We start from the raw sequence: 14,074 nt of genomic DNA on the forward strand, positions 1-14,074 counted from the left end.
TAGATCTTGTAATTCATCATGTGTGTACAGACATGAACCATGCCTATAAAAATAATCACTTAAGTTTGATCATGTAGCCCAAACATCAGAACATTCACATCTGTGTTTCATGTAAATAATTAGCAAATAGCCTTTAAAAGTCTATTAACTGACCTCTGACACTTGTGAATCTGTATTAATACAAATATTTTAAGTTGGTTCCTTGTCAAAAGGCAATAATTTGTAGATATGTACAGATATTTAGTTTTACATTTTAACCGGTTAAGTTTGGTGTTTGAATTTCTTTCTCGCTTTAGAAAAACCATGATCCCCCCCAAGGACACGCCTGAAAGCACGCTTGCATGCCGTGGCCCATTCTCAAGTGTGTACCAGTGATAACGGCTTTACCCGAAGACGTATTGATCACTCAGAGTAGCAAATTTACATTCAAACCTTGCGGCCGTGTGTAAAAGATGCTCATCTTACCGTGATAAAAAAAAATATTTTTCCATGTCTTCGTCTTGATGGTGACGGGACGGCTGCTGCGCTGAATGCGGAGAGCTAGTTTGTTTTGATGCGATGTGCAGAATGCAGTAGGTCCTCTGAGCTCGAGCTTTAGCAGTGCAGTGATATTTATTTCAACTGTGGTTGGTACAAAGACTTAAACTGTCAGAATGTAAAGGCCGTTAAGTAGAAGTAGGTTTTTCCACCACCCTGTGAACTCTGGAAAATGTGATTTTATTGGTATCTCCGATATGAGACTTGTGTGTGCAGCAAGCAAGCACTAAACAAATTTAGTTTATATTTTGTATTGTGTCTAAGTTGGAAAAAGGAAAAGAAAAAAAAAATTGTGGTTTTGAAAAAGAGAACTCTGAAGTCCTTTGAAGAAAACAAACACCGTTGTGAATAAAAACCTACAAAACTGAATAATGTATATCCAGAAATAGACAATCAAATATGTCACTATGAGAAATGTTCATGCTATCTTTATTGTTTATAAGAATTGTACATAACTATTGAGTTTTTCCTCTTTTGTTAAACATTTTGTATTTTCTGTTGTACTTTAATACCTTGTGTACAGATCCAGAAATAAAGCTCTGGAAAAAGTTCTAATCTGATCACTTTTTTTTTTTTGTCATGCAAAAATGTTAAATGTAAAAATGTTCACAGAAAAATTGCAAATATCCTTTATTTTAAACCACTGGAATATAAATTATTTAAACAGCCAAGTAAACAAAATGCTCGCTAAAATCCACACAATACGAGAGGCACATTTAACAAACACCCGTTTTTACTTCAGATGGGCTGAAGCCAAAGCAAACCAGCAGTTCACTGCCTTCATCTTCTGAGAAGAACGGGCAAAACCAGAAAGTCCTCAGCGAGAGTCACTTCGATGCCGCTGTCCTGCAGAGCATCTTCGGCCTGTCTCTTGAGCTCCGAGGCGCTGTCCTCGTCCTCGTCCTTCTGCAGGGAGCAGGGTTTGTACCTCTGACTGAAGTGGTACAGCACCAGCCTCCGTACGCAGCATGCCCGAGCAACCGCCGCCGCCATCCCGGGCGTGCTGTGTCCGTGATCCACCGCTTTGTCCCTGTGCTGGTTTCCGAGGGTGGCCTCGTGAACCAGAATGTCCGCTCCGCTGCACAAGGCCAGCGGTGCTTCCCCGAGAACAGCGCTGCAGTCCCCTAAAATGCAGACTTTCCTCCCGGGAGTAGCTTCTTCCAGCACCTCATGGGGCAGAATCACACGCCCGCTGGACAGAGTCACAGCCTCTCCAGCTTTCAGCCTCCCATAAAGCGGTCCCGATTTCAGGCCTGGGGGGACAAAACAGCACACATGATTCACAAACATGACGAGAAGTTTCTAAGAATCTGTAAAAATCAGGATTAAATGTTTGTGCCATATTTCCTGCCGTCACATTCAAGACCTGGAATACTGTCACTTGTATAATGCAGTCATCAAAATGCATTAATATCAACTTAAAATATACATCATTGCCTCAACGCTATGTTAGCGTTGAGGCTAGCAATGGAGAAGTACAGGGAAGGTCAGAGGGAGCTGCATTGTGTCTTTGTAGATCTAGATTCTATAGAAAGCCTTTGAAGATGCTGAGGTTCTCCTTGGGAGTGACCAGGTTGGACAGGATTAGAAATGAGACAATAAGAGGGACAGTGAAGGGTGGACGTTTTGGAGACAAGGTCAGAGAGACCAGACTTCAATGGTTTGGACATGTCCAGAGAAGAGACAGGGACTTTATCAGTAGAAGAATACTGAGGATGGAGCTGCCAGGGAACAGGACTAGAGGACGACCCAGGAGAAGATACATGGACGTAGTGAGGGAGGACATGAGAGTGGCTGGTGTTGGGGAGGACGATGCAAAGGACAGGGTGAAGTGGAGAACATGGATTTGTGCCGACGCCTCACGGGACAAGCCCGAAAGTACAGCAGTAGTAACTAAAAACAGACAGAAGACGCGTATACCGAGCTCCTTCAGGAGATCCGTCTTCAGTTTCCCAGGGCGATCGTGCTCCTGAACGCAGAAGCCAAATGAGGGGATGCGGTGAAACAGCCTGAAGGCCTTGACCATAAACTTCTTGTCCTCAAAGAGGAAGTAACAGTCGCTGGAGACATCCAGGGAGACCGTCGTGCCCGGCTGCTCCTGTGGGTGCAGAGGTCCACAAGCCGCCGTCATCTGAAGACACACAAAACATTAGCGATCACAAGGACCCCCTTGTTATGGGAGAAATATCTAGTACTGCCAATATATATATATATATATATATATATATATATATATATATATATATAATATCAGCCCATCCCTAGAAACAATGTGTCGGGCTTTGCTCTAAATAGAGAAATAGGGTGTGATTTATCATCACACAGAAATAACAACAAAAGGAGTCACACACCTCCAGGCTGAGCTGGCCCTCCTCCGGACTCTGATCCGATGTGGGTTCCAGCTCATGGACTACAGAGACAGAAATAATAGAAATGTTCAGAGGAAGAGGATGTTAGAATCAAGTATATAATACAATAATGTAGCAAAGAATGGCTAGAGAGAATAACACAAAGGGAAGACGAGAAGTAAGTTCTCTGAAATATGTGATTCTGTGTGTGTCCTGCCCCCCCCCCCCTCACACACACACACACACACACACACACATAAGAGCAGCATGCTCTTATCCATTTGGACCTGCCTGCGTACGGGAAGAGCAGCTGTGAGCCCGTGAGGCCCAGCGTCACCCTGAGGAAGTGTCGGAGGCCCCGGGGCCCGTAGATGTCCACGCACTTCAGGCTCTGCTGGGCGTCCGGGTTGGTGTTGAGGCTCACAGTGCACAGAAGACCAGGGAGACCAAACAGGTGGTCTCCGTGCAAGTGGGAGATGAAGACCTTTGTGATTCGACCTGGTGAGGAGACACGACACGCATACTTTCACGCAGGTACATTTCTGAATGTAGTTCTTCCACATTATGACATTAACTTGTAGTCAGAGCACAATTTTCATCCAGTAGAGTGAAAAAAATAAGTAAATTACATGAAAACCCCATGAGTTCTATTTTTTTTTGACGATATCATGAAGAGTTCGTTTTTAGTATTAATATTCGGGGCAGCGTTGAAGCGCCGGACTCGCCTGCTCTGATTTGGCTCTTCATCAGTTGGGTCTGGGTCCCTTCGCCGCAGTCAAACAGCCAACACTCCCCTTCCGCCCGCAGCACCAGCGCCGACGCGCCGCGGTGGGGGGACGGGTAGGCCGAACCGGTCCCGAGGAACGTCAGGTCCATGCTCATCTCCCCGAAGCTACGAGAAAAACGCTAAAAACCTATTTTAAACTACGCATCAAATAGAGCGCCATGGTCACTAGCATAAACTGTCGCCCAGTGATGACGTGGAACGAGCGACTGCTGACGCGTTTCCGTCGGGTTTTTTTGAAGCGGTAATTTTAAGTGTGTGGCGTGGTAACCTGAATCATGTTTGTAATAATTACAATTTTGGAAAGTAAAAAATAAGTGTACATTCATATTTTCCGGAATATAAAATGAAGTGAAAGAGTTTTAAAGTTAAAATGATCTTTATTTTCTGAAGAAAAAAACAATGTCTGGCGCATTTTACAGAATGTGTTCCATCTGTATTTGATGAAGAACAAGACTGTTGCAAAGATAACTCACAGAAAACATTTTATTCAACAATCAAAGATAATGGTACTTCTACTCTTTTTCTATACGCCATGAACCAGTACAAATATTTTGCAAGTAAATATGCTGAGGCAACAAAGGAAACAGGAGTTACATTACCAGCTGGATAAACATGAATAACACATGGCATTAAAAACATAAAAATAAAAATGTAATATGTATGCGTAAACAACTTTGCCCCTAAAATATATTTAACTGAGGTTACAGTCTGTCAAAAGCAACATACATCTCATGGTACTGTTGCGTTTTAGTTCGTCCCACAGTACAGATACAATAGCAATATCCTGAGATTACAGTTTCACACACCAAGCACATATATTCAAACATGGTTTAAAAAGTAACCAATACCAGCAATACCTTAAACACAATCTGGAAGACAATATTTCAAATGAATTACACCATTGGGTAGTTTTAAAGTGGCTGTTTGCTTAAATAAACTTAACTGATGTTTCCCCGTTCATTATAGTTGACTTCAGCCCATCCGTCTGAACACAGATACAGAGGAGATAAAATAAAAGATAGTAACTAATGAATAATTTGCGTCTGATAGCCGGATTAAATTTACGACTACATTCATCAGGTAGCACTGGAACTGCAAAGTTCACTTTGTCTTGTGAACTATAATAAAGAGCAGGAGACATATTAATACTCATGATATATCAGAAGAGTGAAAAAATAAGTTTAGTTAGGTTGTCTTAAATACATCTCAAAAAAGCAAAAACTACAAACTGACCTGCCAACATGCATATATATGAATGTACTGCGTACAAATTTATAAATACTATTTCAGCAGAAATATCATATTCAGTTAATAAAATATAGTTTAAATATAAAAATGTTCATTCATGCATCACTTTCTTTAAATGTGTGTAGAATTTGTTTATTACAGAGGCAAAATAGTTCATTTCTAGGGATTTGGAACAACAGAGAAAGACCAAAATACTACCAGAAAATAAAATAAATATTAATATTAATGTGATAAGGCTAATGGATTTTGTTAGATTTTTTTTTTTAACCTTATAATCCTAGAATTTAAATATAATTTCCGAGGTCCTGCTTTAAATACTCCCTCATTATTTAGTAACTTTGCTCTGGAAAGGTAAAATATATTTCAACCCTCTGCTGTCTTCAGCCATGTTCCATGTGTCTGACTACATCATTGGTCGGGTAACCGACCACCAAAGACCCACTTGATGTGAAAAGGCTGCATCCGCTGCATTTTTAAACCTGTGCTTTAAAAATGGACGTAAGTGGAAGGACATGTACAATGGCTGCAACGTAGTATAACATCCGAATCAGGAGTGCACACACACACACTTAAAAAATAAATAAAAAGGAGTGACTCACCTTTAAAATACAGGTGAAAAAGACACTATGGTACACAGCATGTCCTAACACAGGGCTAACCTTATTTCCAGATTATATATGATTGAGCAAACCACAGAATAACTTCTATTGTCTTGTAGAAACCCATTTTAACCTTGACTACATGTACTGTGAAAACATATGCTTGAATAAAAGAGTCTGACACTGTAATTTCCTATCATGAGGTGGCCCTCCAGGGTTTGTCCTACTTCTACTTAGTCTTGGGACTGAAGCTGACGTCTGGCCAGTCATAGGTTTCTGGAAGCAAGGAGTCATAGTTGGTGTTCCACACAGTCGCGCGCACAAAAGCGTTCTTGTCCACAGGCTCAGGGTAGCGGAATGCCATCCCATTAGCATAGAGATATTCCACAACCTATAGGAAGACAGACAACATTTAGCATTGACTGATACTGAGGGGCAATACGATGCAAACAAAAGCAATGATGAGTGGTGAAACACTTAATCTGTCATTAAAGTTTTATCTTTTCAAATGATTCAAAGCTAACTAGCTTAACATTGTAGCTTATGTTACATGCATACCAGTATTTGGTGGAACAGGGTCATGGATTTTGAAAATTAGATGAAATGTGAACAGGAAGCGTTCTGGGCTTGCTTGTGTCGATTCTCCTTCATGTGTGTCGTGGTAATCCTCAAAAGTTAGAGTTGTAAGCAAGTGAGTTTCAAAGTTACCACCAGCCAAAACGGAGGTAAAAATCTTCAAACAGAAGCCCGGTTGCTTCTGATTCAATGTTTGAGGAAGGTTAATCTAAAGCTGAAACACACAGCCGCTGACTGAAAAGGTTATTTTCAGGAGACTTGCCGTGACGGCCATCTGGAGAGACACCTCACGGATGTGGGAGAGAGGAGGATAGAGTCGACCGTCTTCAAGGTCTTTATCAGACAGCTGCCCTGCAAGGGTCTGGAAAGAGTATAAAAGGACTTTTAGGTAAATATAAGTTCCAAAATCCACGATTGTTCAATCCCTCTATAGTTGTTAAGCACTTTAATAGTGCTTAAAGTGACAGAACCAACAAAACCATTTAGCGCTCGTATTGCTGGCCTGCAGAACATCTTTGTGAAATAAAACATTTTAAAACTGAACACAGAGTGCTGGCAAAGAAATCGTGTTGTGATTCCTAGAATTAATGAAGCCCAGTGAAAGCCAGGAGAACACAGAAGTAGAAGAAACTAAAAAAGAATCAGCCTCATCTGTTAGTTATTAAGTCAGAGTCTGGAAAGAGAAGGAAAAGGAGACGCCAACAGGTTCAAGAGGGTTTATATGCCACTGTATAACAAGCACAGAGTGATGGGTGGGCTGTGGACAAGATGAAGAACCTCAGAGAGAAACTTTGAAATACTTAATGACGAGGTCAGACCTTGGCGGCCTCTAGGAATACTGTGTCGCTGATGTGTCTCACTCCACTCAGAATCACGGCCAAGGAAACACCTGCAATTGAGACAATACACGTTTGATTTTGTTCCATCATCCAAATGTGTATTTCCCCCATTGGTGCATTCATTAGTGCCAACTGAACCTAAATTTAAACTAAAAATTAAAAATCAAAAGCATTTCCATTAATGGCATTCCTAAAAATAAGGTTTTGCATAACTTAAACTTGGTTATGCAAAACCTTGTTTCATCAGAAGAGGGCAGTGCAGGTTACTGTATGAACGGACGCCCGTAAGGAACAGCAGCAGAGGGTGAAAGTGAAAAAAGGAAAGACGTTCCTCCGGGAATGGGAATCTTTTGGGAGCATATAGGAAGATGCCAAAAGTGGACAGAGCTTCTTCGTCTCCTCAGTCATGCAAGTGAAAAGCTTACTACTCTGCTTTCTGAACTTATTTACACATTAACTCTTAAAAGGAAAAATTCCCTTCAAGAAAATCTAAAAACTTGAATGAACCAGATAAAAGGGGTTTCAAATTATTTCCTCCCATTAACATTTCCTCATGGAATAACTCAAAGTGCAAATCAAAATATGTGAATGGAAACATGCCCAATTTTCACTGTAATCGTTTTCTTTTTTGTCTCCTTTACCTGGGAAGATATAAGCATTGTTTCCTTGTCCGGGTGTGATGATACGTCCATCGCTTAGAGTCACTGGATCGAATGGACTGCCACTGGCAAAAAGACATCTACCCTGTGGAACAACAAGACAGAGATTGAAAGAATGGCAATGGGTGAAGAGCAAGAGGTACCGGGCAGTACCAGGAGAAGCGATCTGTCTGCACAGGAACCCTTAAAGTTTAATTTCAGAGTCGGTCAGAAGGAAACAAATGAAAGGAAGCAGAGGGAAGTGTGTACATCAGTGAGTGTGTAGGCCTCCTCTGCGGTGCACTCCGCTTTAGTGGTCGGGTTACTCAGAGCAAAGATGATTGGTCGTTCGTTCAGGGCTCCCATGGACTTGATGATGTCGTGGGTGAACAGTCGTCCAGCGCCTGCCACACCTGGAAGAAGAGAAGAATTTGGTGCTCAGCACACTAAGCCATGAAAAGATTACACAAGATACCAGATAAATAATAAACTAGAAAGTTACTCGGAGAGCGCAGACCTCTACCAAGCAGCTCATTCCCCTCCTAATTGGGATTACACCGTCCAAATGGTGATCTGGATCATCATCAAAGGGTTCTAAATGGTTCTTGGTATCTTTATATACCGACCGTGAAAAGTAAGAATGAATCGGAGTTGATGTGTATTTTTAACTGATTTTTGAGTTTTCAAAGTTAAAATGTAGAATATTTTCCTGAGCTCATTCTGAATCAGAGCCAGAAGACATTTTTCATGATAGTGCATATCGGACCCCTTTATGACTGTGATTTTTTAGTGAGTGACTTGAATGCGTATTTTACAAAATAGGATTTAAAAATAAAAATGCCTCAATTATAAGTAAATGGAAAAATCTGGATTTTTGGTGAATTTAGAGATCACCAAAATTTGATGGGATCGAAGTTAGACCAAGATCCATCTTCAGATTTCCCTTCATCAAGATCCGTCCAGCAGTTTTTCCGTAATCCTGCTAACAAACAGACTAATTCCAAAAACACAAGGTTATGTTAATAATGTAAACTTCCTGCTCGGATAAAATTAAAGATCAACACTACAAATCAGAGCATGTAAATCTATAATTCTTTTTTTTTTCTTTTGCATATTCCACACTTTCCTGCGAGTGTTACTCAAGAAAAGTTCTTTACCAATTATAGCGGTGGGTTTGATGGTATTGACAGCATCTAGGAAGCTCTGGACATTCCCTGGACTGGCATGGACAAATGGCTCCTGGTTCGGGAACATGTCCTCTTGTCTGTCCTGGAGTCACACGGGATATATTTGAGGAAACAATAAATCACTAAAATTAACTACTACCGGTAACAGGAAGCTGTCCATCCAGGTTGTTAATGTCACATGTACCAACCTTTACTAGTAAGCCGTGTTTATCGTACATCCAGATCCTTTTCCCGGCCTCATCTTGATCCATCCCTTCCTCCATCATCGCCATGACAATCAGATTGGCAATACCAACTGCAGCCTAAAGATAAAATAAAGTCACCTTTATAAGCATTCAAAATACAGGGGGGGGCGTCGACTTACGACCGCACTGGTCTGTTGTTGTCTTGTCTGTTTACGACAGAGCTAGCGAGCGAATAGGGTGTAGGACAGTTTCTGCCGTCTCACCAACGATGTCTACCGAGAGGAAATTGTCTCTTTCTACTCCTCATTTACAGAATCGTGACACAGCATGACATACTTAGAGTAATTTAACAATGGCCGACTTACGACCAAGTCGGCTTACGAGACATCCCTCGGAACAAATTGTGGTCGTAAGTCAACGGGCCCCTGTACATAAACTGTAACCTCAGTACATTTTCACCCTTAGAAAATAAGAAATGGACAAAGCCTAAACACTTTGCCCATTGAAAGGAAGGATGGAAAAAGACCATTCTAATCGATTCATTACCAGATAAATATTATCTTACCTCTCCAGCTCCCAGGAAAAGCAGCCGGTGTTCAGTGATGGGTTTACCGATGACCCTCCGAGCTGCCAACAGACCAGCCAGGGCTACAGCTGCCGTGCCTGGAACGATGCGGTGGAATACGTCAGTGTGACATCGCTGGCATGAAGATAACAGAGTAATGGCTATGACAAAGTTCCACCTCCATACGTTATAACTCAGGCACCAACAGCTGATAATGTTTCAAGGAATTGGGCTTAAAGGTCACAAAAGCTTTGCCTTCATTGACCCTTTTCACACACAAATGAAAAGTTTCTGGATTTGTTTTAGTGAAATAAAATAATGGGCACATAATGTCAAAAGGGTTTAAAGGATTTGCTCTTTGCAGGAATGGGTGAAAACATACAGGGTGTCCAAGAAGGTGCTTTAAGCAGCTACAGTGAATCGCTTCACCTTGTTAAATTCTAGATTTAATTCAATTTTTAAAGCGTTTTGACAATGTAAAACTCCCAAGTGATCAGTGAGAAGGCTTTTATGAACCTTGGATATCGTCATTGAAGGTGCAATACTTCTCCCTGTACTTCCTGAGTATGCGGGAGGCATTGGTGTTTCCAAAGTCCTCAAACTGGATCAGCGTGTCCTGTCCATATTTGTCCACCAAAGCCTCCATGAATTCATCCATCAGATCATCGTACGCTTGGGTGCGATCTCGCTTCTGGTACAGGCCCATGTACAGAGGATCCTCAAGGAGAGTCTGGGAGCAGTGCGACACAGACGTGTGAACGACGGTGAGCTATCCTGCTTTCCCTAAAGCACACGAGAGAATGAAGGAAACAGACTTCCCACCTCATTGTCGGTGCCAACGTCTATCACCACAGGCAGACATTTCTCAGGTCTGATGCCGGCACAGGCAGTGTACAGGCAAAGCTTTCCCACAGGGATGCCCATCCCATAAACACCGAGGTCTCCCAATCCTAAAATGCGTTCTCCATCAGTTACCACCACAGCCTAAAGGGAGAAGATGGAAGAAGAAGCACGGTATCAGTCAGGACAAGACAAGACAAGACAAGGTGTTGACATTCTCACCGCAACATCAGGCTCTGTCCAGTTGTCCAGGATGGAACGAATGTGTCCCTTGTCCAGAATAGAGATGAACAAGCCTCTGGTGAGGAAAACAACAACAACAACAACATTGTTGACTATTTTAATATCTCGGTAAGATTCTACTCACTGCAGATAATAGAAACCCCACCTCACCTACAATAAAGTATTTTACATTCACATCCGTATCGGAAGTCAAAGATGCATAAAAATGTCCCTTAAGATTCAGTTTCTTTTTTTTATACATCTTTGCTGAATGCTTACTTTGGTCGTCTGAAGATGTGCCCATAGTGCAAGCAGGCCAGGCCGACAGTGGGAGTGTACACAATCGGCATCAGTTCCTCGATATCTTCCATCAACACCCGATAGAAAAGCCTCTCGTTCCTTTCCTGGATGCCCATCAGGTAAATGTACCTGCACAGAAAAATACGAAAACAACTGTTTATTTTCTAGGTATTTATCAAACTGTGGTTATTTTCCATTTTATATGCCCATACTTCTCTAAGGGGTCAGTCATCTTCTTGAGATTATTCTGAAAGCGCAGCGCCTGAATTTCTTGAGTCTCCACTTTTGGGGGTAACAGACCATGAATCCCCAAAATCTGTCGCTCCTTGAGGGAGAAGGCCATGCCCTGTGGTGAAGAAAAGAGGAATGAGGGGTTTAAACCTTGTGTCAAGCGCAAATCTATCTGAAGTTACAAGCAGGAGTCTGTGTAGCATCGATTCTGTAATGCCATGGAGGATGAGGGAGAAGCGGTGAAAGCACGTTCTACACGCGCCTCTGCCCACCGAGTCATGCTGACGGAGCATTTCACCTTACTGCCCACTTCTCCAACGCTCAATGCAACACGCTGCAAACCAAGCATACTTCACTTTGGTTCTCTTTAAACACAAAATTGCATACGGAACACATTTGACCAAAAAGGACTTAACCGTAGAGATTTTATGCGCACACAGCGTAATCTTAGAAAATTATTTCAATTGTTTCATTTCATCTTGTTGACAGTGTCATGAAGTAAACAGTATATTTCTGTTGACACCATTAATATTTATATTTTGCTTTGTTTGTTTTTCCTGAGTACAAATCACTGTCTTAAGAGGTGTTTAACAGAGATTGACTACTTTATAGTTATATGTTGTTCAATCAGCACTACTCTACTGAAAGCATTCGACTGTGTCCAGTGATCGAGTTTAAATACCAATTTGTGGTATTATCCACTTCTTATAGATATATTATATTAAGTGTTTAGCTTCCATGTATTTTTGTTCATGAATAGTCTAATAAAAGACGGGAGCTGAGTGACATTCACTTCCTGTCTGAGAACACAGCTGTCTTCTGTTCTTATCCAGGGATAACAGAAACGTCGACAACGACTTGGAGATGGAGGATCAGAAAGGCTGAGAAGACAGATCAACATTTAAGGAAGATGAGTCTCTTGGTAGCAACCAAAGACGTGGTCGAGAGGACAAATTATTCCAATATTCCCACATATTATACCGTTTATGTCAACTTTATAAAGATTAACTTCTCTACTTTAAAACGCACTACGAGATTCTGACATTTCTTACAAATGTTGCATCATAGACAAATTTGAATTAGAACAATTCTCAAAACTTGTGAAAGGAGGAGGCATAATGGCCTAACATGCTGAAATGCATGCTAATAAAGCCGTCCTGTGTTTGACAGTAAACGGCGACACACACACGATACGCCAGTGATAAACTCACCTTGTTGGTGCGGGGGCTGAGCATGAGGGGCCTGCCCCGTTCTTTTGTGTGCACCCCTCTGCAAACAGACACACAAGGCCTCAGCAACCAGGCTGTTCTCAACCTTGACATCATGGTGGAGTGTTACTGGTTGGAAAGGTCCGCTGGTGGAGAGCTGGTGAGGGAGAAAGGGAAAAGAGACGTTATCAAAACAAGCTAACTTCCAATAAACTGGAGAAATACTCTTATAAGTCATGGTACAAGTGGAGGACTGAGCAAGCAGCAGCAACAATCCAGACATATCTCACGGCACAGCGCTGTAGCTTGCCTTTTATTATCGTCATTACCTTCTGTTACATGCTGCACCAAGAAACATTCCTCACCATTCATAGCCAAACATATCATATTTGATACACTTGAACTTTAAATCCACTATGCAATGACAATAAAGGCTTTCTATTCTACTCTATTCTTTCAGGATTTTAACACTTCTACTACTTCTACTTCAGAAGTTTGATATTTTTTCCCCTGAATACAAGCCAACACATGCATCTGCATTTTCTATGAAAAAAAATTCTGGATCTAGCAAAAGTTAAATAAATTAAAACACTTAGAGTTTTCTGAACTTCATGGTTCGGGCTTTAAAGGGTCAAAGTCTGTTAAACTGCATCTCAGAGGGGAAACACAACTTGCTGCAGCTCCTTGAAATCACAATATTATTGTTTGACACTATAACTATAGTGTCAAACTATAATTATAGTGTCACTATAATTATTATATAGTTACACTATAATTATAAATCGCTCAAACTATAACTATAACTATATAATAATAATATTTACTGGTATTTCAAATGTAATTTAGCTTCCCAAGTATTTCCAGGAGATGTAAAGCGCATCAAATCAAGTATTAAAAGAAAGTAGAAAAGCAGATGTTGTTTGTATCCATGTGTGAACATCCAACACAACTCGACTGGCTGCAACTCGAATTGTTTGCTTCTAACTTAAGCCCAATTACCAGAAATAAAGATAATTTAACTTGACTCTTCCTGCTTCCTCTTTGTAGCAACATGGAAGTGAAAGATACGAATGTTCCTGCTGAAAATGAAACATTTCTAACAATGTCAACACAGAAACGAAAACCAGGAAGGCAATACGCTAGTTAGCAGGAAGCTAAGCTAGCTCATTAGCTTAGCGTCGTCCTGCCCAGCCCAGCCAGACAAAAAGTAGCTGACAGCGAAACGTATGCTAACATTCACCACGAAAACGAGCCATGCTAAGGAGCCAGCGTCTGTGAACAAAGAGCCCATAGCCCTATTTGTTTGTAAATGTCCCTCAAACTGAAACGGAACTCCCAAACTAATAATTGTTAGCCTCAATAATTACACGCTGCCATTCATCAATACTCGCTCATTCCTGCAGCAGAAATGGGAAGTTATTTGATGACGCATTCACTTTCCAGTTCCACAAGACGAGCCACCCGACTGACCTGCTCTTCGCTGTAATAGTACTGCAGTTACTGTCGTGGTTTACTGTTTATATAACATTTAGAGTGCGCAGTAAAACACAAATGCTGCTGTTTGATCTTATTGTCTTTCTCCTCACGGAAGCATGAAGCGACTGAATGTTGTGGCGAGGAGCCCGTCCCCTCAGCCAATCACAACGCTTGGATTTGTCGTGGTTACCGTAAAAGCTATGGTATACGCAGGCTACTTGGAGAACGGCAAACAACCGTAATTACGGTAAAAGACCTTCATTTGAATCACTTCTGGAAAACATGGGT

General features: G+C 41.4%; 2 protein-coding genes across 2 annotated transcripts; both read right to left on the bottom strand.

The window, feature by feature from the left end:
* Positions 1 to 1,195: 1,195 nt before the first annotated feature.
* On the bottom strand, positions 1,196 to 3,787 carry elac1 (elaC ribonuclease Z 1). The gene is made up of 5 exons (XM_068738573.1): positions 3,611 to 3,787; positions 3,177 to 3,383; positions 2,889 to 2,947; positions 2,458 to 2,668; positions 1,196 to 1,790 (listed from the first exon to the last, which is right to left on the bottom strand). Exons 1-5 carry the CDS (start codon positions 3,765 to 3,767, stop codon positions 1,318 to 1,320), a joined length of 1,107 nt encoding a protein of 368 aa, XP_068594674.1. The 5' UTR covers positions 3,768 to 3,787; the 3' UTR covers positions 1,196 to 1,317.
* A 354-nt stretch (positions 3,788 to 4,141) lies between these two features.
* me2 (malic enzyme 2, NAD(+)-dependent, mitochondrial) lies at positions 4,142 to 12,427 on the bottom strand. Its single transcript, XM_068760872.1, has 14 exons — positions 12,314 to 12,427; positions 11,084 to 11,217; positions 10,851 to 11,000; positions 10,572 to 10,647; positions 10,332 to 10,493; positions 10,026 to 10,239; positions 9,510 to 9,607; positions 8,948 to 9,061; positions 8,730 to 8,841; positions 7,843 to 7,985; positions 7,576 to 7,678; positions 6,914 to 6,984; positions 6,358 to 6,456; positions 4,142 to 5,910 (listed from the first exon to the last, which is right to left on the bottom strand). The coding sequence occupies exons 1-14, from the start codon at positions 12,425 to 12,427 to the stop codon at positions 5,749 to 5,751; spliced, it is 1,752 nt and encodes a 583-aa protein (XP_068616973.1). The 3' UTR covers positions 4,142 to 5,748.
* Positions 12,428 to 14,074: the final 1,647 nt, after the last annotated feature.

This window comes from Brachionichthys hirsutus, chromosome 4, assembly GCF_040956055.1.
Source record: "Brachionichthys hirsutus isolate HB-005 chromosome 4, CSIRO-AGI_Bhir_v1, whole genome shotgun sequence".
Classification (NCBI taxonomy): Eukaryota; Metazoa; Chordata; class Actinopteri; order Lophiiformes; family Brachionichthyidae; genus Brachionichthys; species Brachionichthys hirsutus.